General features: G+C 42.4%; 1 protein-coding gene across 2 annotated transcripts in view; it reads right to left on the bottom strand.

Annotated features, from left to right (window-relative positions):
* The window catches only part of KCNMA1 (potassium calcium-activated channel subfamily M alpha 1), a 735,999-nt gene that overhangs the window by 131,889 nt on the left and 580,792 nt on the right, over positions 1 to 23,318 (bottom strand). For both annotated transcript variants that reach the window (XM_061197119.1, XM_061197100.1), the window contains exons 16-17: positions 12,738 to 12,806; positions 3,435 to 3,521 (exon numbers count right to left, since the gene is read on the bottom strand). In XM_061197119.1, the coding sequence (XP_061053102.1) occupies positions 3,435 to 3,521; positions 12,738 to 12,806 (156 nt within the window). The remainder of the gene's footprint in view (positions 1 to 3,434; positions 3,522 to 12,737; positions 12,807 to 23,318) is intronic.

Here is a 23,318-nt window from a genome sequence, read left to right as displayed (position 1 = left end):
TTTCCTACACTACAATCTCTCTCTCCGGGTTCTGATAGCCCTCCTTCCCCTCGAGTCTGCAGATCCAGGGCTGAGAGTGGCTCCCCTCTGTTGCTAGCTCTGGGATGCTTTGCCATCCCTTGTTAGTTTCCCTTAACTCTCTGCCCACAGCTTTATATGGTTCCTTCATAAAACTCTTCTCCCTTTTCCCATTTAAGTGTGTCATCTGTTTCTTGCCAGGACCCTCACTGATACAGCACCCAAATTTACATCTCCAGCCCTCACCTTTTCCCAGAATGCCAGAATCTCAGGTCCCGCTGGCTTTATGACATCTCCATGTGCATGTTTAGTAGGTACTGCCTGCTTATCCTCGTCCAAATAGAATTCTTGATTTCCTACCACCTCAAACTTGCTCTTTCCCCAGTTTTCCCCATCTCAGTAAGATGGAGCCACCATCCCCCCAACTGCATAAGCTCCAAATCTAGGCTCCATTTTTGATTTCTCTTCTTCCCCTCACTTCTTATAGCCAGTTCATCAGTGGGTCCTACAGACTATCTAAAATATATCCTGAATTGCCCTTACTTCTCTCCACCTCCACTCACCAATCTAGCCCAAGCTATCATGTCCCACCTAAACTATGCAGCAGTCCGTGAGTCTGTTGGCCTCCTCTCCCACCCTACCACATCCTATCCTCTACCACGCAGATGGAAACACCTCTTAATAACATAAATCAGACTACATCACCCCCAGCTTAAAACCACCCATGACTCCATTTTATACTAACACAACCACTGTAAAAAGTCCTATGGAAACGAGCCCCTGCCTTTCCCTCTAACCTCATCTAGCCCACTTTCTTCCCCTAGGTTCCCTGAACACGACAAAATTGTTCCCACCGTGTCTCCTCTTCCCTTCTGATCCCTGTATGATGGATTCTTTCCCATCACCTCCATCTCTGCTCAAATCTTTCTCCCTCAGAGCAGCCGTCACTTACCCCCAATCTAAATCAGTGGCAGCTGCATTAATTCTTTGCACCACGAATAAACCAAACTGCAGTTCTCTCCTCCCCAGAATGTGAGCCCATGAGAGCAGCATCTTCTCCCCACTGTTCACCACTGCTTCCCTGGCGCCTAGTACAGAGTGGTCTCAGAAGTGAGTGACCTGCGCACATTTGATAAATGAAGGAGTATGAGAATGCTTGGAGGCTTTCACTCCTCTTTTCCTAAAACACTGCATCTGAAAGTTTCTCTGAGCTACAATCCATTAACTTTTTCCGTTGCTTTTTTGCAGCAGAGGGTGCAAACTCAATACTAGATCATCATAATCTACTTTTCCATTTTTACAAAACTTGTTTAGTTTCCTTCAAACCTCCGATGTCCTTTCTGTGGTTTTCTGCAGTCTTCATCTATTCGAAATCCCCTAACTGCCAGCATTTGCTCTTGACACATCACACACCATGGAAAATTACAGGCTGGCGTCGAGGCTGATTGTGTCAGCATGTATTTGTGAATACCATAAAGCACTGAAATGAGACATATTGCACTCCCTAATACAGGAGGTAATTTGTTTTTTGGACTGCCTGGTATTTGTGACATTCATTAGTGAGCGATGCAACAGGAAATAGAATTACACAAATGGGAGCTTCATATTATATTTGCTATCTGGGAGGTACCTGTGATCGATGGTGCCGCTGTGCTCCCAGCCCCCATGCATGGTGCTGTGATGCTGTTTCCAGCTTTTGTGCCTCGCAGTTTGGAGGGGGGCACAACCTTCTCTCCCAGAAGACCTGGAGGGGCTTCAGTCTCATTTACCCTCACACTTGCCTCTCTCAGGTGACCCCAGTTTCAGGGGTACTCCTGGAAAAGGTGAGGGTCCAGGAACTAGACAAGGAGGTTTTCCTCTTCCACACCTGAATAATGGCAATCCTTTCCCAATTTCCAGAAGTAAATTTAAATCATTAGATTCCTCAATCTTAAGGATATTTTTTTTTGCTTCTGCACCCCATTTTTTCCTAAAAGCTTTTATAACTAGTATGGCTAGTTTGCAAGAGTGGGTGAAGAAGAAGAAAATAAGTGTCAGTTATCAAATCTCATAGGTCTGTACTCCGCGTGGCAGGCTCACCTCTTGGCAAATAATTAAGAACATAAGCTCTGGAACGGGACTTCCTGGTTTTAAATCCTGACTTTACACTAGCAGTGTGGCTTTGGGCGAGTTAGTTAACCAACCTGCACCTCAGTTTCCTCGCATGTAAATGGGAATAGTAATGGTACCTGTCTGAGTTTGTCGAGAGGATTACATGAGTTCATCAACACCTGGTACCTGGTTCTTAGAACAGTGCAGGCGCACACTGAACTCTGCATAAGAATTTGCTAGTATTATTAAGTGTGGTCGAAAATGTGGGTTTTAGAAAAGGAAAGACCAGTTCTAATTGGGCTCTGCCACTTGCTTATGTGCTGCATGGCCTTGAACAAATCACTTGTCTCAATTTCACAGATGAGGAAACCAAAGCCTGAAGAGCTTTAGAAGACCTACCTCACCAGGTTATTTTGAGGAGTAGCATTAAAGAACACAGATCACCTAGCACAGGCCTGGCTTTGAGGAGGAGCTCACTGAATGAAGACAATAGGCTTATATAAAAATGATAGATCTTGACAATCCATCATTTATTTAAAATATTTTATGTAACACTGTTGTTGAGCTGAGTGACCTGTCTGACCATCTGAGTCACAGTTTCTACTAGTAAGTTTTTCCTAGTTCACAGGCTAGAATCAAATATAACAATAACTCCACGGTGTTCTGCAAAAAAACCCTATGATTTCCCGGGCTGCTTAAACAAGTTTGAGGATACTAATAAGAGTGTCATGAAGCACTGAGGCCAGTGAAATCCTGGGCTGTACCTATAGAGGCTTAAGAAGTGAACCTGACAACTTCCGCCACTTACCTAGAAGGCCACCAATAAAAATACAGCCGGTTTAGTATTTCATCTGAAATTAATCCAAACCTTTTGAGATTCCATGTGGCACTTAAAGTAGAAAACGGTTAATTCTCGAGTAAATCTGTCTGGATAATATTAAGTAAACAGCACTAGACAAGGGGCCGGTTATCCTATGTTGTGTTGTTCTGGGTCATCAAAAATCAGGATGATCTTGAACAATCACTTAGGCTCCCTGGGACTCACTTTCCTCCCCTGGAAAATGAAAGAGCAGGTATCTAGGGCCTCCTAGGTCTAAAATGTTATTATTCTAATTCAAAGGTGTGGAATTGATTGTGTGAAGAGGAATCCATGAAAGCATTTGAAAGCACATTCTCTTTTTCCTAAGATTCAGCACCATTTGATGCCCACAGACATGTTAAGAAGCTTCGGGGTTAGGGCCCGGTACACATTGAAAGCATATCTCAGTGGATGGGGATACATATGTCTGAGCCAAAAAGGAAGGCAAGTGAAAATAAACCCTTACCTTTTAACTTCTTTGGCATCGCTTGCGATGAAAAATCCTAAAGTACCTTCTTGGATCTTAAGGTGGTTTCCAGGATTAATTAATATACTGCTCAGTGAACAAAAACAAACAAAGAAGACATAGTTATGAGGTCGTGTTCTGAAGAAAACCTTGAAGGCTACACCGTACTGTTAACTTTATAGGGGGCCCACTAGTCTAATGCTTTCCCCAAAGATTTTGTCTACAGCCTGACATCCACTGTCCCACACATTTAATTGGATAACGCCATCATAAAGGTCTGCTGCCCAGTTCCCAGGTTGGCATACTCCCAGTTGCAGATATCAAAGCAAATCCAGGTTTTAGGGCCAGGTTTGTACAATGGGATTGCCATGGGCTTCTGATTCGAAGCAAAGTTCCTAATAATATATCCTTTTGGAAATTGCTGTTGACGGTCAATGTTGAGTGTTATTGGTCTAATAGAGCTATGGCTACGCTAATTTTCCATTAGATGACAGAGCATTAATGGGACCCCTATATGCATACAGAAACATACATATATGCACACCACATACTACTGCAGGGAATGGTACGGGACACCTGTAACCAATGCAGAAGCAAACAGAACATCTGCATGACATTGATAAGGACATGGAAGTGGATTCCATGTGCAGCCTGGGTAGAAAGAATTGGACCTACCCTAACAATGAGAAAGAAAAATGCCAGCAGTTGGAAATACTTAATGATTCCAGTCTGCTGTTTACAAAGATGTATGGGAGTGTTTGATTAAGGTACGTGTCTAGTATATCCTGATTGGGGCCAACTGTAATTAGAAAACGAATGCAAATTATCCCTAAAAAAACTTCCCCTGCGGGGAAGTATGAACCTAAATATACCCTGTCCTATTTCAAAGTGGTATAAATAGATTAGCTGACCAAGTTGTGTTTGGACTGACAGAAGAGATAAGTGTATCCTAATCTAATAAATGGATGAAACAAACAAGTTTAATTGTCTTCAGATCAAAAGCAGAATACAGGGCTATCTGACACAGAGACTGAGATGAGGCTTTGGGCTTAATGGACACGGAATTGAGGCATTGTAAATGCAGCACTAGATACGACAGAGGTATTCTTTGATCTGAAAAGCTGGTGTTTAAGGTAATAGATGTTTGGAATCAGGCTAAAGGAAGTCCTCAACTGTCTAAAACAATCAAAACAGAGAATGGTATTTAACGTGTAATCTTTAACTGCCGGTAAAACCATTCCCAGAAAGTGCCGCGGCCAACAGAGTGATGTGTCTGTAGCGAGACAGGAAGGACCCAGATGAACCTTTGTTCTGTTCGGAGAACTCACAGCAGATCATTACTGCAAAATGTCTGTGGTCACAAGAAGTTCCATCATTACCCATAACAAGACCTGCCAGGGGGAAACCAATCCTGTGACATCGTTGCGATTAACACTAAATAATAGCAAGAGTCCATGAAGATTTGAGTGTTCTGACCTAGAACCACAGACAACAGTGAGATTCCTCGCCAGTCAGGAAGCAGCAGGCCATGCTAACAGCACAGCTTGCGAGGGGCAGAAGCTCCATACAGGCACCTCCCAATCACCCCTACTACAGCTCTTCACCTTGGTTTAAGAGCCCTCTGACTTTTCAGGATCATGGGAGGAAAAGGGTCAGAGTTTACCACAGTTTAGATGGATCCCTTTTTCAAATCCAAATAAGTGGAATGTTGTAGAAAGGCAGGATGCTGGATTTTGCACTTTCCTGCCCCCTTGCCTGCATGGCAGTTCTTCTGTGCCCTGGTTCTGCAATCAGAAATTATGTCCAAATTCCAGCCCTGCCATTCAGTAGCTGTCTGACTTTGGGCAAGGTACTAAATCTTCCTAGAACTCAATTGCCTCACCTATGAGATGGAGATGAAGATAAGCACAGTCTTTTTTCAGAGGATTAAGGGAGATGATGCACAGAAAGCTCAATGCATATTAGTGATTATTTTTATTATTTATTATTGCAAAAAAATGCCCCCCAAATGTCAAAATTATCACTTTAGCTGGCCCCATGGAATGGAACACAGGACTTCTTATCAAAATACCCTGTCTATAATGAGATAAAAAGTTACAGGGTGAAGAACTATACACTCCAGAATAATATATAGGGACATATATGAAAAGTTCTGGGTTCTTCTGGAGTTTAAAGGAACTAATTCCTTAAAGTTGGATAAGCCTACATTTTGATGTGTACTCATATAAGGGTGTAAAAAAAGCTTCTGAGTGAAAAAAAAATCCTATCATGATTTTAACAATGCAATTCAAAAGAGGAAATTTGACACTCATCAATGTCTTGGTGACATATATGCGCAAAACAAGCCTCGCACAGAACCCTGTTTCCCTTTTTTACATCATACGCTTCATTAATTGCACTCCAGTGATCAAGCCCATTGTGTCATGGTTCCCATCAATGGAAAGTTTCTTTTCATTTCCTTTGTTCTTTAGCAACAGTGAATAAGAATTGGCATACAGTGAGAATTCGGGACTGCCATTCCAGAGACGGCAGGTTGAGATAATTTATTACAGCCTTCAAGCCTTGTTTTAGTCAAGTTAGTGTGGTGGAGGGGAAAGATTTTGCGCACTGATGTAGAGCAGATTTGTGTTCAAATCTCAGTTTCGCTGCCGTTAAGGGAGCAGTTGCCTGTGTCGGGCAGCCGAGCTCAGGTCCTGGCCTTGGGCATGTACCTGCCGATAAACCTCACTATCCTCATCTGTAAAATGGGGTGAATAATCACTAGCTTAAAGTGTCACTAAGAGAATTAAAGTACATACTATGTGCAGAGTGAGGGCCACATAGTCGGTTCTTAATACATGGTCACTATTAATAGTAAGCCAGGTAATTACAACAACTAAACGAGAGGTAGATAATTTCTCACAGCATCACAGCTCTCATTTTGCCTTTGGTGCTAATAAACTACCTAGGAGGCATCCCAGTGGCATTGAAAGACCTCTGTATCGACCGCAGTATCTGAAACATTTTATCTCCATGCCACATCTGGAGATGGGCTCATTTGGACTGCCTATTGGTTGCACAGTGGAGTATCTCTCTGTTCTTTAAAGCTTATGGCTGATTGTTCAGGTACCGAAAGCACCTCCAAGGACATCACTGACCGTGGGATTCCAGGATGCCCTCTAGTTCTCTTCTGGACAGAGGGGAGAGGCTTTACATCATCTCTATGTAATGACGTGAGGCTGCATCATTTGCAGTATACAGATCAGGCTAAGGCAGCCTTCTGGGCAGGAATTGAAAGACTGAGGTCAGCTCTCGAGAACAATGAAGGAAAGACATCTAGATACCTAAGGAAGCTCGCTGTGCTGGATTCCACTCACAGATTTAAGGGTTTGGTAAAGAAGCAGGTGCCCCTGATTTCAAGGGACCTTTGCATATAATACTTCCTGTGTAAGGGTACTAAGTTTCAAAGTCTCTCTGAGGAAATATGTTACTCTTTTTGATATTTTAGACATTCAGTCTTCTATCCACATTCCGAATCTAGAAAGTTTAAATAGAGTAAATCCTCCTCTCTTTGAAAATATAACAAGATAAGGATCCTAGACAGAAGTAACTTTTTTTCCTGCCAAATGCCTGCTACCCTTAGAATATGTTATTGACCTTCTAATGTGAATATGTAAATCTTGCCAAAGATCTTTGATCTCAAAAGACTATCCAATGTTAAGTTTGTTTGGCTCTTATGGCTGCCAAAAGTCTCCCTCCTTGTGCCTCACTTTAAATCAGGCTTTTGCTCCAATTCTGTCTAACTCACTAGCTTATCAGAGATACACTTCAAGATGTGTCATGTGAAGAATCAAGAAAATCTCTAAGAAAAAAGTCCATATATCAATTAGCAGAATTCCAATGGGGACATCTTCTTGGCAGGGGTGGACTTTCTCTCAGTTCAAGGAACTATAAATTATCCTCTTTCTTTTATGACCTTGTTAATTTCAACTGAAAACATCCAGTAACAGCTGGAGGCAAAGGGCTGCTGTGGTCCCTTCCCCAAGGATTCTTGCTCTCTCTCTCTCTTTTTTTCCTTTGCTCTCAAACTAGTTCTGTATCTAGACTTATTCTTTGGCCCCTTATCCACTCCATGAAGCAAAGATGTATTTTCTGTAGGGAACCCGTAGTTAAGTAAAAGAGTGAAAAACATAATCCTATTTTATTTACTTTTGTAAACAAGTTTCTCATAATAGCCAGCTTAGAGCCCTGCATGCAATAGGCACATTTCAACTATCTGTTGAACGAATGAAAACCATAAGCAGTGGTCTCAGTTCCAAAAGTGTCTTCTTTCCCTCTCTATTAAGGAGAAAGGTAGTCACAGCTGTTCTTTCAAAGAGCAAGCTGCAATTCTTACCAGTCGGGCCTATCAAAGGAGTGACCACACCTCTTCTAGGGGGTTGGCAAATGAGCTAAGAATCTCCCAGGTGCATTAAGTATAAATATGTAAATATACAGATATATAAACGGCATGTCACTTGCGGAGCTGGAACAATTGATTTCAATATTGAAAACACCACTCACTTAGAAACTGAAATATGAGTTCCTAAACATGAAATACATTCACATGAAACTGCTAGCAGGGCTCAGTCTAACAGGGAAACATCCTGTCGGGTTCCTCCGGGAAGGGAGCTCCAGCTCTCAAGCTGCAACTCATTTCATGGTGCATCTCTTGCTGAACATTGGTCAGGTTGGAGATTTGGGGCTTGATGGGGCAAAATGATTTATTCCCTTTCTCCACCACTCATGCATAACAACTGGGAAACATCTAGTTATCCCTTCTTCAGTCATCATAAACTTTACTTGTTTGCTGTTTTTGGAGACAACCAAGGATCAGTAATTCAACTGAAACAGATATTTTTTTAAAGGAAACTTTTATCCATTATGGATAAATATGACAGGTGCATATTTCTCTCCTCCCCGCCCCCCAATTTTGATAGGTGTAGTGTACCATTCCCTGAGCAATTACAAAAATATCACTCACATGAGAAGATAGTTTGTACTTGATAACATGGTAATTATATCTGTGTCTAGCAAGCTAATGGGACTTCATTAACTAGAGCAAGAAGATAAGAACCATCTAGAACTTCAGTTCATGCTGTGCCCAGATGAATCATGCCACTGGAAAGTGGCCTTTCTGACCACACAAGGTCACAGATGATTGCTATTGCATGGGACTTTGTTTGACCCAATTGTTGCCCTGCATTTTATGGGCTGTGTTAGGGCACAGCCTACAGAAACCCCAAATCTCAAATCTTATTGCCTTTCTGACACTTTTCATTACTTCTATGCTTTAAAATATATTCTGCTGGAGTCCCACACAACTAGACACACGCACTTTTCTTACAGAATATATGTAAGAGCACAGTGTGTAGTCCATGGTTCAATATATTTGAGCCCAATTCACTGACACAGAGACAGCATAATAAAGATTGCTCCCAGTTGGTCACACTCAAATGACTGCCACTGTGGTCTGCCAATGACAGGGGCAGGACTTGTTTAGCCTGAATCCATCTCGGTAATTTTAGAAATGGCATTTTAAAATCTATTTTGCACATAAGGAAAAGAGTAGCCATATGGGATGGGGAAGAGAGTTCATTTGGGAAGGACCATGCTGGATATTTGGTTCTGGGAGCAAGCCGTGTCACTTTCTGATACGCTTCAGGACAAGTCATGCCTACATCACAACATGCCTTCACCACAAGATAAAAGCACTCAAAGGCCAAAAGCCAACAGCAGAGGTGCAACCACTGTGGACCTTTGAAGATGCAAAGTGTTGCAGTAACTTCTCGCAGTTGGATCATATCAATAATACCAAACTGACAGGAAGCCACCTCTACTCAAGAAAATGACAGAAGAATCTGACTTTGGAAAGAGTTCCAGACAAATACACACACACACACACACACACACACACAATTACAAACACAAACACATGACAGTGATTACAATCACAGGGCAAAACAACTCTAGAGAAGATGAACGAGTAGGCATCTCAATAGTATGTTTTCAACAGTACTGTCTTCGAGAAAATGACACTGGAAATATTAACCCAAAAAGTTGAAAAAAAATCTATCGATGAGGATTTGGTCATGCTTCGTGCAACGTAAAACAGCAGCAAAACAGGGTGAGGTCACATGGTGAAAGCTGAGATACTTCATATTAAGAAATATGCCCAAACACACTGGGAAGAAAGAAAGCCATCATGAGTTCATCTCAATAAACAGTACTCATTCAGTAAATCAAATGTGATGATCTGGAGATTTAGTAGCAGTGTTCTAAGTCTGTACTGAGTACTGGCCCAGAGAGAAAGTATCCCAAATGTTATCATCAAAATTAGCGTAAGGAAAAAGAGTTAAGTGTAAGGGCTTGGTCTCTGTTTTGTGGATAAACGGACACAAATTCAGCTCTACAAACGGGAAACCGGACACAGGGCAGAGGAGGTCACTGGGAACGTGGATGTGGTATGCAGACAAATGGCACCGAGACACATCAGGACAGGACAGAAACAGACACCAAGGGCTGGAGAGAAGCGTCCTCCTTTGTCAACTCTAATAGCATTTGTTCCCATCGGTGGTGCCATGACTGAAAACAGGATTGGGCCTCTGTTTTTGTGTAGGTTTCCTGCAAAGAAGTTAGTGCGTCATCCAAAAGAATCAACAAATCAAACAAGAAAAGCAATATGCTACTTTCAATTTTTATGGACTCTGGTTGGAGAGAGGTTTGTATATAAAAATACATATATATATACATATATATGTATATACTAGACAAGGGAATGAGATTATATATACATATACACATATATGTATAATCTCTGTCTTCCTGAATTCTTGGCAAAGGGTTAGTCCTGTGGTTAGACGTGAAGACGGAGGGTGGAAGTTGGGAGGAAAGTTAACGAAGAGAGCATACCGCTTTCGGCTTCTGCAAAACGACAAGAAAAGAATTGAAAATCAAACAATTGGATAATAAATTGACTGACACCAGAAGGATAGAAGGAATAAAACCTTTGTTTCAAATTATCTGAAGGATGTGTGTGAAAACAAGGTTTTTCAACAAAGCATGGAAACAGTATCATGGGATAACAGCAACAAAGGAGGCAGTTCACACAGGTCGGAGGCACGGGGTGGGCGTGGAAAAGAGAAGCGGGGTTCTCCGAATTTTCACACCCGATCACTTAGGAAATGGGAGAGGAAGGGAAATGGGACATTTTTAAATGAAAAACAAAATCAAAACTATTATGTCAGGAAGGTCAGAAACTCAGTTCTTTTTAACATGGATATTGTGTTTAAGTCCTGTGTTTTCTCAGAGGCATGATCCACATTCCCTCCAGCACACCTTTTTCCAGAAGAACCAATGTGCTTCCACACTGAGACCAAGCCACGTCTGAGGATTAAAGCTGGCAGCTGCACACAGAAAGCCAAAACCAAGCCAAACAAGTTCTTTTCTCCCTTTTCTGAAAAAGGAAATTCTAAAAAACTATCTGTATGTATAAATCTGGCTTTGTTGAAAACATCTCAGATTTGTGAATTAATGGGAACATCCATCAAAGAAAAGATTGTGTCTTCAGAGAAAGCTCTGAGTTATTTTTCTTAGAATGGTGACAGTGGATTCACACCGAACCATTAACAGCCTTTCTCTTTCCCTCCTTGTGACCAAAAGATGGCAGGTGGAAGATGGCTGGTCAAGGTTCAGGGTGCAGTCTCCTGCCATGAAATTATTCCAGAATGGTGGAGAAGCGCTATTCAGGATCACCTGCATTGTGACTTTTTTTTTAAAGAGATGCACAGAAGTGATAAAGAGAGAACACTGAATTACACAAAGATTTACTGACTTGGCAACATGAAGAATATCATTTGCAGAAACCCAGGATACACATTTCCCCTACACAGGTACAGGTGTGTATTGGCAACAACATGGGCAAGCCGCAATCCCAGAAACATCCACCTTATCTGTTGAACAGCAAAGAGCCAAGGACACTCGGGTTTTTTGCAAATAATATTTTTCACTTTGCCAGCACAGAGAAGGAAAATGTATATCTGCATAAATAGTTGTTAACTGCTACAACCATGGTCTACCATGTGGCCACCAAATCTACCATTTTGTCTTCCTTTTGGTTGATTTGGATTTTCAAAATAGTTTAACATGTGATCAGATTGACTTTGTGAGCAATCTGATCTGGTGGGTAAGGTAACAGAGAACATTGGATTGACGGGCTTACAATCCAGTGTTTGTTTTGTTTTTTTTGTTGGTCATAGAGACATGGACTTCACATTTGGGGCTTTATTGAGTCATTCACCCAGATAATGAAAACTCCTTAAATGATGATAGCAGGAACCTTCTAGTCTTGCCCTGCACTCTGCTCAGTTATTAAGGCGTATGTTGGAGGGTATCTGCACCCTTCCCTTGGGCACCTAAAGGAAGACTTTTTAGCACAGCTAGGAAAAAAGCATGGTTGTCCTTTCAGAGGACACAAGCCTGAGCATTTCTCAGTGAGCTCTTTCTTCCAAAACTATTGATAAGAACTGGGGAGCAAAAGTCATCTCTCTTATGTCTGTACTGCATACAGTACTCCAACAAAATTCCTTGTTAATGCAACGCAGTAATTAATTAATTAATTAATTCTTCCAGCGCAAACTCATATATTGACTGGGGTGTTATCTATTTCGACCAGACCCAGTCCCTCATCAGTCTGATTTGCACATAATTAAGTGCAAAATAAATAAATAAAGAGGGCTCCTGCCTCCAAGCCCTGCTCTCCTGGCTAATTTACATGAAGCTGATATTCATGCCACATGGATTTCAGTTGCACCGGGAGAGAAACATATGGTACACAATAGGCTGCTTGTAATTTGGCTATCAAGAGAGCTGGAAACTCCCATCACAACTCTGCCCCATGCCTGCTATGAAGGAGGCCAGAGTCCACCTGCTTTTTGATCACAGCAGTAAAAATGGGTTTAAGCACAGGGTCCGTCCCCAGTTTTATACTTAGAGGGTGAAAAGTGTACGTTGGCATGATCGGTTAGAGATCTGGATGCCTCATCCTTTTCCCCCGGATAAATACTCTTTGGGTGCCCAGTGGGGCTTGGGATGCCAGGCGTGTCTGGGATAGAAGTGGCAGTGTCTGCCTGAACACACCTTGAAATGTGCCTTCGAGTCAGAGAGGTGTTGCATTAGGGTTCCAAACAAATAAATAATGCGTAAGAAAGAAGTGGACTGAACGTTCCCAGTCTGCACTCTTACCATCATAAACGTCAGGCAGCCGCTGGGTCACGGCAAACTTACCGGCTCTCTCGGTTGGCGGACTTGTACTCAATGGCTATCATTAGAAGCTTGAGCTTCACAAAACACAGCCTGCAATGAGACGGAGAAACCTCCCAGTCAGTGCTTCAGAACGACCAGAGCCACAGAACAAACACTGTGACGACCTTTCTATCTCCTGATGCGGTCATTACCCAAGGGACCCGCATTCTACAGCCACTGTGCCAGAGGGAGGGCGATGTGAGCCACACCTCCCCATCCTCCCCATTAACCTTGATTTCTCACAAGTGATAAGGTGCTGAATGCTCAAAGTGCAAATTGCACTCAGGTCTGGATGTCTAGACACAGACCTGAAGCAGGGATTTGTGCCTGGGGATTTATGCTGGGCCAGATTCATTAGTTACTCGGTTGGGTAGTAAAATGTTAACTGCAGGGGGAGGGAGGTATTTGGAGCAGTTGGACCTGTTATCTGGATTCCATTTCGGTCTTTTGTACAAATGGCTCATATTGTTGTTCTGAGCGGACCCCTGTGCGCTCGGAATGATGGTAATAATCCTTAGCCTCCGTGTTAAGTGCCCAGCACATGACGACGGCACTGTTACTCCTGGCTCCATCCAAGCTGTCTCACCGCATCTGCCCGGTGCTCTTGCCCGCAGCGCAGACTGCTTAGAGGCTGGCTGGCCCCTGCCTCCAGGCCTTCACTCACGCAGTTCCTACCTCTGGAATGCCTTCTCCTCTCCTTCCAACCCAAATTCCAGGCCCACATCAAATCTAACCTGCCATGTAGGCCTTCTCGGGCTACTGCCACCCTCTGATTTTCTGTCTCAGAACTCCTCCAGCACCTTGTCTGCAAGCACGTCGTTTAGCCCTTAGTTGATTTTACACTGGCTGTGGTCGCCTCCTACTGTTTCATGTGTCTGAACTTTATCTCCTCAACCAGTGCGACTTCAAGAGCTTTGGACTTGTTTGGAATTCCCCATAGTGCTCTACATGGAACCCCTGATACAGAGAAACTCAAGAAATGAATGATTTCCACTTACTGGGGTTCGGTTCTAAGAAAATTAAAAAAGGTTCAGTAAAATATTTATGCATAGAGATGTTCAAGGAAGTACTACTAATACAGAGTAAAAAAACTGAAAGCAACTTAAATGTCCAATAAAAAGGCAATGGTTAGATAAAGTAGGGTACAATATAATGTTAGCATTCAAAATGACTTTTCAAAGAATATTTCAAGGTATAAGATCAACAAATATTATTATATAGGTACAAATATGTAAATAACCTGATAAGTTAGGTGAAGACATGTATTTATAAACTCATAGAAATAAAAGTTCACATAAACAGAAAAAGAATTATATACATTATATATCACAAGTTTCTAAAATGGGCATTATCGCTTATGTTTTAAGGACTTTTGGATAGTAAAACATTGGTTGACTGATAGATTGAGAAATGAATTGATGGTTATTCAGCCCCAGCATTGTAAGGGGGAGGAGGTGCCGGGTCACAGGTCAGGGCCTTGCTGTTCTCATTTCATCCCCATAATATCCCTAAGACGGAGATACGACCCCAGTTATTCAGACTTCTATTGGTATTTCTATTTTACACGTGATGAAACTAAGGCTCAGAGAGCCCACGTAACTTGCCCAAAGTCCCCAGTTCGTACCTGGCAGGATATACAATATCTTTGTTCCAGTGAAGCCTATTTTATATTCGGAGAGACAGACGATAAGCAAATATACCAGTGAATACATAATAAATTTCCGGATGAGAACAAGTACTGTGCAGAAAATAAAACACCTAAGAGGATAAAGAGTAACTGGGAACGTGTGTTATCTGCGATGGTCCAGGAAGACCTTTCCGAAAAAGTAACACAAAAGCACAGAGCACTGGAGCATGATGAGAAGAGGCCGGCAATGAGAGGATCTGGGCAAAGAGCTTTCTAGGGAGTGGAAACAGCAAGTGCAAGGGCCCTGAGGTAGGAAGGAAGTCGGGGTGTTTGAGGACCAGCATTAAGGCCAGAGAGGCTGCAGCTGAGTGTGCAAAGTCGAGAGTGACAGTCATTAGGTCAGGGAACTAGGTGGGAACAAGATCATGAAGACTTTGCCGGCCACAGCAAGGAATCTGCAGCTTATTCTAAGTGGAATGGGAGGCTCTGGGTTGGTTCTAAATAGAAAAGTGACACAATCAGATGCGCTGGACCCGTGTATGTGTTGCTTGCAGGTAAGGTGCTGGTGAAGGCCTCAAGCTCTGCAGTGGGAATAAGACCAATCGCTCATTCCTGCCTGGGAGGTCATGATCCCCTGTATTGCTGTAAACAGACAGTCAGATTTCAAAGGACCACTTCCATCCAGGCGTATTTGGGCTCTCCCAGTGATTTGCAGATTTTCTGATTCCTGCCAGCAGACTCTAATGACCTGGGTTTTGTGCTGATTATGCAGTTTGCTGAAACACCAACCCACATACCCAACTACAGCTGGAAAAATGCTCGTCTTAATTTATGTTCCATAGAGCACCACTAACACATACCCTTTACGGGGCTGTTGTTACCTCTGGAGCTTAAATTGTTTAAAATATCAGGTGGCTTATGCAATATTTGTTGAAACAAATTACCAGATTAAGTAACCACTTTCTAATGTAAATAACAACTAAGTGCCAAACTCAAGGAGAAGGCTGATCTTAACTTAGCATAGATCATGAAGATGCTGATTTGCTGAAATCCTATGAGCAATGGCCACTCCGATTTGGGATTCTGGTGGTTCATGGGATCAAGGATCTTAATTGCTTTAATGACCTGACCCTATTGGTGAGAAGGGAAGAAACAGTTCATAGTAATGGTGGATTATGTCTTCCTAGCTACTATGATATCATTTACCACTTAGATATAAAAAGAAAGGAGCTTCTTAACTCAGAAAATTCAATAAAATCTACATGGCCTTGGGCATATTCCTTACCTAGCACAGGGCGGAGGAGCTGATCTGAGTCCTCTTTTGTAACTTTCAAATCAATATCGAAAGTGATTCTACATGGCCTTATAGAAGCCTCTTTTTAAGAACGCTCTGACCTAAAACAAGCTTCTGTTCACTGGCCAAAGGGACTAAGAAGAGAGGGACAGAGTGATGTAAACAAAGTGATCACAGGCAGACCTTGGAGATATTGTGGGTTCGGTCCAGGCCACCACAATAAGGCAATTATCACAATAAAGCAAGTAAGGTGAATTTTTTGGTTTCCCAGTGCATATAAAAGTTATGTTTACACTATAGTCTATTAGTGTGCAATAGCATTATGTCTAAAAAATCAATGAACACACCTTAATTAAAAAGTACTCTATTGCTAAAAAAACCCAAAACAATTACAATAGTAACATCAAAGATCACTGATCACAGATCACCATAACAAATATAGTAATAATGAAAAAGTTTGAAATATTGGGAGAATTACCAAAATGTGACACAGAGACATGAAGTGAGCAAATACTGTTGGAAAAATGGCACTGATAGTCTTGTTTGAACAGGGTTGCCAGAAACCTTCAATTTGTAAAAAAAAAAAAAAAAAAAAAAAAAAAAAAAAAAAAAATGCAGTATCTGCAAAGTGCAATAAAGCCAAGTGTAATAAAAAGAGGTATGCCTGTACATGCAAACAGTGCCGCAACCATAGATTTTTCAGACTCAGGCACTTCAAGATTGGCTGGTCCTGCCCTTCTCGTACAGATAACAAACTGAGGTCCGAAGAAGGAAAAGCGACTTGTTCAAGGTTACATGACCTTTATGGAGAAAAGCCAAAAGTGGAAATCAAGCAACTTGTTCAAGGTTAAACAATTTTCATGTAGAAATGTCAAAAGTGGAAATCAAGTCTCAAGGCAGTATGCTACACAGATGCTTCTTATAAAAGCAAAGGAAATGAAGTGGTTGCCAGAAACCCAACATGCAGACACGTTCTGTTTGGTCAGTACAGCATTTAAGGGAAAAAAAAAAAAATCTAGAATTAGATACCAACAGGTGATTTCATATAAAAGCGAGCTTTTCAGCTTTCCTTGATAAATCAGATATGGCCATACTGGAGCCACATTCCATATGGCTAAAAGGGACTGGGAACTTCAAAGCACTTACCCCTCTGGATGGGACATGTGCTCTCCAACGTGCCACAGTCTCCACCACCCCCTATTGTCTCGGACCTCCTCACTCTAATTCTTTGTTGCTAACTGCCTGCCCCCTACAGGCATCTAAGCTATTACTCCCTACTCTAGTTGAGCATCCTCTGGATGTCTGCGAAGTACAAATCTTGAGTAATTTACCATTTACACCGGAAACAGAACTACGTCCCTCCCTGTTTAAAATCACAGGTTTTCGTGAGTTCCTGCCACAGAGAATTGGCGAAGGTCAGGGTGCTGGGCTTAAGGCTGCCGCTGAGGTACAGCCTCTGTTGTGGTTCTGGGGGGAAGGGCAGATCAAGGTGAGTAAACAGGGAGTGGGTACGGTGGGGTGTGGTAATTACTTGTTTACTTGCCTCTCTGCCCTCTACACTGAGCTTCTTCAGGGCAAGATGTATGCTTGTCTCGCTGGTAGTTTGCAAAATGCAAAGAGTAAGCTTTCAGTAAATGCTGATTAAGTAAATGGATGAAAGAATGGGGAGCAGACTCTCATGACTTGCTAGAATTATCCACAACAGATAAAGTGGTAAACTAGGAAAGTCTAGTTTAGGCAGAGAAAGCTTGGAAGTGAGCTAGCATTGTGAAATGAGAGCTTTTTAACTTGGTGGATAGAAGCAGACAGATAGGAAAAGAAGGGCGTAGAAGGAAATAATAGCAGTGATATGTTCTGGGAATCTAATGTTTGCCTTCAATCCGCTATGACATGAGGTAAGTACAATTCTAAGATACAGATAGCGATTTCTCCTTGGAACCCTCTGCAGATCCTGTTACAAAGGATGTGCCCTTGGACTACTTAGAATTGATGTCCTGAAATTAAATATTTACTTGCATCATTTACACCATTTTTCTGGTAAAGCAAAATGGGTTTTGCTCATCCAATCCTTAAAGTCATTCTTATGGCTTAAACATATACAGACCTGGGCTGGGAAAGAGAAAGGAGGCTTAGCATGAGGTAGAGTATAAGAGAGAAACAAGGTAGCTTCCACAGTGTGATAAACAGGATGAAATCAGCCATAAGTTAGCAAGAATTTAATTCCTGGTTTCTAAAATAAAATGTCCCAGTATGTCCAATGCACTTGTTGCAAAAATAATTACAGGGGAATAGAAATGACTTCTTTTTTCCAGGAAAAAAAAAAGTTAGATTGCTTTCTTGATAATTATTAAGTAGAGGACTACCAAATTTGACATTATACAAAGCCCTCTTTTTCTCTTTTTCTTTACTGCCAGCATCATCTGTTAACTACAGTAGTTTCAACCCAGATGTTCCTGAACAAAGGCTCCTAAGAATTAGAGTCCAACTGTTTCTACCTACCCAGAGGGAAATCAATTGTTCTTGCTATTAAATCAGCCCCCTTGACTAGAAAGATTGCTTGCTGGTGTGAATTAAGCATAGAAACCTGTCGTAGAGTTTGCACCTTCTAATGTGTTCAGGAAGAGTATGCAAAGGTGTGGTTTGGGGCTGCCAAAGATGACTCACCTAGGAGTGAAGGGGCAAGGACAGAAGAGGCAGCTTTCACTGTGCCCCCCAAACCCAGCTCCTCCCTGAAGCGCCAGCCCCTCTTCAGTTGTCCAGAGGGACCCTGGGAATGTCAGGCTGATACATGTAATCAGAGTAGATGAAGGTGTAAATACTGCGCATTGGGGAACCAGATCTTTAGGATCTAGGGGCTAAAATGAAAAAAAGATTCACATTTAGGAGCTTTGATTTAAAATGATAGGCTCTCAAAATGGAAACATCTAGTTAAAGAAAATTTGAACCAGCGGGATTTGTAAGACTCAGTACCAGGAAAATGGAAGTGATTTAAAATGCCCATGAAAATGTTGTTCAGATTTCCCAGCAGCTTTCATAGAGCTGGAGTGGGAAGGCTTTAGAACACCCCCAACTTTGAACACACCCACTCTCATAATATCTCCACTAGCACACCTAAGACACTTGAATTTAAATATAATTACATTCTTTCATACGGACAATTAACATTTGCCTAAAATGTCAGTAAATGCATTTTTTAGAAAGCCTTGCTATTATTATTAATCAGAAATACAAAATGTAAACTGTGTGTTTGCTATGTGTACCCAGCATCAAGTCAAGCCCCAGTATTTCCTACTGGACTGCCTCCCTGACCCTTCCTGTAGAGAATTCTAGAATTGCCACTGCCTCTGTAGCCTTCGAGTAAGGGTTTTAATAGATTTTATGGCCACTGGTTTATTCACATGTGGAAGGATTATCGGTCACTTTCTGAATCCCTGTAATAGAAATAATCATAAACGCATTCCTATCTGTGTTCATATATGCTCAGTCCTAATTATAATCCCCCCAAATAATTGGATGAATAGGGCCAGTTCTTTGAGGAAAAATATGTTTTAAAGATGAGACTCAAGCCTCTCCATAAATTCTCATAAAACGTTCATTTCTGCAACCTGGCTAAATAAATCTACCATATAACAATAGAATCTGCTGACTTCTCTCTGCTCCATGTTCAAATTCGGATGCCTTTCTCTAAGAACTACTGATTTCACAGAACTCAAGTTAAACTAGCTGTAGCTTTCACTGGGCAAGAGACCCAGCTTTCTCTAGGCAGTCTTAAATTTAAGTTTCCTCAAGTGGCTTCCCTGGAAAGATCTGTCCATGCCAAACAACACAGGACGAGAGCATGATTTTCTCAATGTTAGGGCCCTGAATGCAGGTGGATGAGGGGAAGGAGAACCATGCCCTGCGGACCCCGCACTGTCTAAACCAGCACAGAAGCGTCCAGGCTTGCATTTGGGCTGGAGGGCAGAACTCCTGTCCCTTAGCATAGGGAAGATCTGGTCAGAGTTCCTCAAGCTACCTAGGCATTAAATACTCCACATCAAATCTGAATTGTAACAGCTGCAGGGGGACACAGAGACACGCAGTATTTCAAATACATCTTTTGTCCTAATCCCCTCTGAGCTATAAAACCTGATACAAAAAAAAAAAAAAAAAAAAAAAAAACCTGATACAATTAAGCGTTTATATTTTGCAAGTGATGACTGACTGACTGATCTGCTCACCATGAGATTCAGGACCTGGCACATGGCATTCTTGCAGTAGCCAAACCTGTGAACCTGTGGCTTCTTCCTCTCCTCCTTCCCCACCTCCCTCCTCTGCCCTCACTTTCCTACCTGGAGGCAGGGGGGTACATCCTCTCATTTGCTAGTTCTCATAATAAAAACACTACTGCTGTTTCCCCCTGAAAACATCACATGTCAAAAGAACTCTGATTTTTCTCCTTCTCCCATCTAAAGGGGAAATCAACTTGTTCTCGCTGGAAAATCTCAGAGACCTGGGTGTTAGAGAGTTCTCTGTGGCTCCCAGCCTCCTGGTTCCCTATTACTTACAATTCCCTCTTCCCTCTTTATTCCTTCTCTGAACACAACCTCCATACAAGGTACAGCTCAAGTATCACCTCTTCCAGGAAGCCTCTCCTGGCCACCCCAGCCTGCAGGGAGCTCTCAGCATCTGTCCCCCAGCTGTGTGCATCCATTAAACACTCATCAATGGGCGCTCATCTCTCCCTGAGGATGGGTATTATTTCCTTTCGCCAGACTGCAAACTCTCAGAAGGCAGCAGCTGCAGGGAAACAGAATCTTTTCCTTGGCATTTGAAAGTATTGCTATTAATCTTTTAATGAGCATATATTTGATCAAATCTAATTGCACCTTGCCTGGCACACTGGCACAAATACCCCAAGCTCATTAAATAGCTAGCTGATTAACTGGCTGGTGACCGATGGCAGAATTTTCTAAAAGGTAAGAGTAAATAAAACCTGGAAACGTCATGATATATTTCTTTCTTTCTTGGTGTTTATATTATATTCAGTGGGCAGAATAGAAGGGTGGTGGGAAGAGGATAGGCAGGAGAGGGGAAAAGGACATTAGCTGGTACTGAGAGACAAGTTCTATCATTCCGATTTTAGAGATGAGGAAACAGAGGTGAGCACTGAGCCCAAGGTCAGGCAGCTGGTAACTATCAAAAGAAGGAGGTAGGCAGAAATCAACTGTCATGTCCCAAATCACATATCCACCAAGTGGGTTTGACCCCAGACCTTTGCGACTCCACAGCTCACACTACCTGACATCACACAGCATCCTACTATTTGAACCACTCAAAAACAGGACCCCTTCGTGGCAAACATAGCCTCATACCCCAGCCCCGGCTTCCTGCAGGCTTGGCTGGCACTAGCCATCTGCACCTTCCACAGTCACCTACTGAGGAAGATGGGGAGTGGGAGGGAAAAGGAAGCGGGTGGTTTCCTGGTGTTCAGAGAACAATGGGTGGCACCCTCTCTTTCAGATCCCATAGCTCCTTTGCCTTGATCTTACTGCCACACAGACCAGGGGCAAGCCAGCTATGCAAAACCAAAGGGAGATGCTCAGGAGTTGCTGGCCCTTAAAAGGAACACCCTAAGAGCATCCTGAGGAAGGTCCAGGACATACCCACCATGGTGTCCATCAAGGCCAAGAGGCATCTGGCTTGTGGCGCCCTAAATTGTCCTTCTCTGCATTTGGTGCTTAACTGTTCTCCCCACCCTGAAATTGCTTTTATGATCCCCAGTGGAAACCTGACTGAGAGCATTAAAGGGCTCAGTACCCCACGTCTTTTTCCTATTCTGATTTGGATTAGGCGTGGGGAGTGAGGAGAGCAGTCAGCAGTTTGCCTGGCATGGTAGAGGGCAGACTCATTCCTATATCCATGGAGATTGCAGAATACCCTTCTTGAAGAAGGAGCAATGGAGAGGAAGTGCCCACAAAAGCCCAAATCCTAACATTAGCTTGTAAGATGTGGCCCACCTACAATTCTATGATTTGGCGAAACTCAGAAACATTCCAGTGACTGAGCCCGAAGTTGGAATAAGAAGTTATTCCAGCCTGTGGTGTGGAGAATGGGGTTGCTGGGGGGTCCCCAGTCATCAGACTGAATCAGAATCACCCCACTTAGCTACAAAAAATGCAGATTTAGGGGATCTACCCCAGATATTAAAATCTGGAGATGGAACCTAGAATCCTCTCTGTTTAATAAGCTCCCCAGGAGATTCTTAATTAGCCAGCCTTTATCTACCACATCCTCCAAGCTGTTCCCAATTGCATGAGGCCCCAGCATCAAAATCCTGGTCCTGTAACTTGTCCGCTAGGTGGCTTTGGAAGGGGACACCAACGTCCTCTGAGTCTCGGTGTCCTCCTTTATAAACCACGGATGGTAATATTCACGTAAACATCACAGGATTGTTGTGAGGATTCAATGAGAAAATGTAAGTGAAATATTTAGAAATGATACTGCATTTTGTCTAAATTAGTTATTGCTTTTGGAACAAAGCTGCGTCTTCCGGTGATACACACGTGAAGGCCAAAGGCTGGTGCAGAGAAGCTGGCGCAAGTCTTACCTGAGCCGGAGAAAGCATCTCTCTGCTCGAAATTCTTAAAAAGCTCAACTTGGGGGCCTCCTGCCCCTTCTCTCTCTCCTCCTCCCACATCTGTTCTCTTGGGAAACAACCTCAGATTTCACCCGTTAATCCTGTCCCCCTAGCTTTTCACTGAATGACTCTCCCAGCTTCTGAGAAAACTCCCATCTTTTCGGTGTGGTGATCCTACCCTGCAAGGGGGGACTCTGCCAGCCCAAGGGAAGAGCAAATTTATTTCTTTTCATGCTTCAAGACGTTATTGGCTGCATATTGTTTTAATGCCGTGCATAATTACAGAGACGGCTCTGAAAATCTGTATATTTTATCAGTGCTTCATTATACCCAGAATATTCTCCAACTCTTTTTCTTCTACATGAACCAGCTGAAAATATATTTTGGCGTCCTTCATGTCATCTTGAAATTGAATAGCCAATTCTTACTGTAATGAAAATACTTATGCGCCAGCCTGGTGATATACAACCCTACACTCTAATTACGGCTGTGCTTTAATTAACCTGAATTGAAGAGTGTTATCATTAAACTGCTGGTAACTCTGAGTTATGGCTTTTCTTTAATTTAAAGTAGAAAACACAGATAATTAAGCCTCCAGATAATCAAATGCTTGAGGAGAGCGTCAATGTTTTGGGATGTTCCTAAATCTCATTAAGTGTCCTTTCTTTATTGATTATTTCTACCTCTGCTGTATCATTGTGTTAAACGAATAACAGCAGTCAGTTGAACACATTCTCACTCACATCAGAAGTTTTTCATGATGGTATTTTGTTTTTTGTTTTTCGTTTTTGTATTCCAGAAGCTGTACCAAACAAACACCGAATTCTCTGACAACAAGATATGTCTGAGGGATCTTCTCCTTCTCGGAACATGTTGTCAACATGCAAATCAGTCAAGGGAAATATTTACAGACTACTGCCCAGCTCCTGAGCCAGCTCCAAAGGGCAGAGAAGTTTCACACACCCAATGGGTCAGAGTTGGCAAACTCACACATCGAGGGGGCCAGGCCCTGATGTAAATGCA

Source organism: Eubalaena glacialis, chromosome 1 (genome assembly GCF_028564815.1).
Source record: "Eubalaena glacialis isolate mEubGla1 chromosome 1, mEubGla1.1.hap2.+ XY, whole genome shotgun sequence".
Classification (NCBI taxonomy): domain Eukaryota; kingdom Metazoa; phylum Chordata; class Mammalia; order Artiodactyla; family Balaenidae; genus Eubalaena; species Eubalaena glacialis.
The sequence above is the reverse complement of the archived record's forward strand: the minus strand, read 5'-3'. Positions and strand labels throughout refer to the sequence as shown.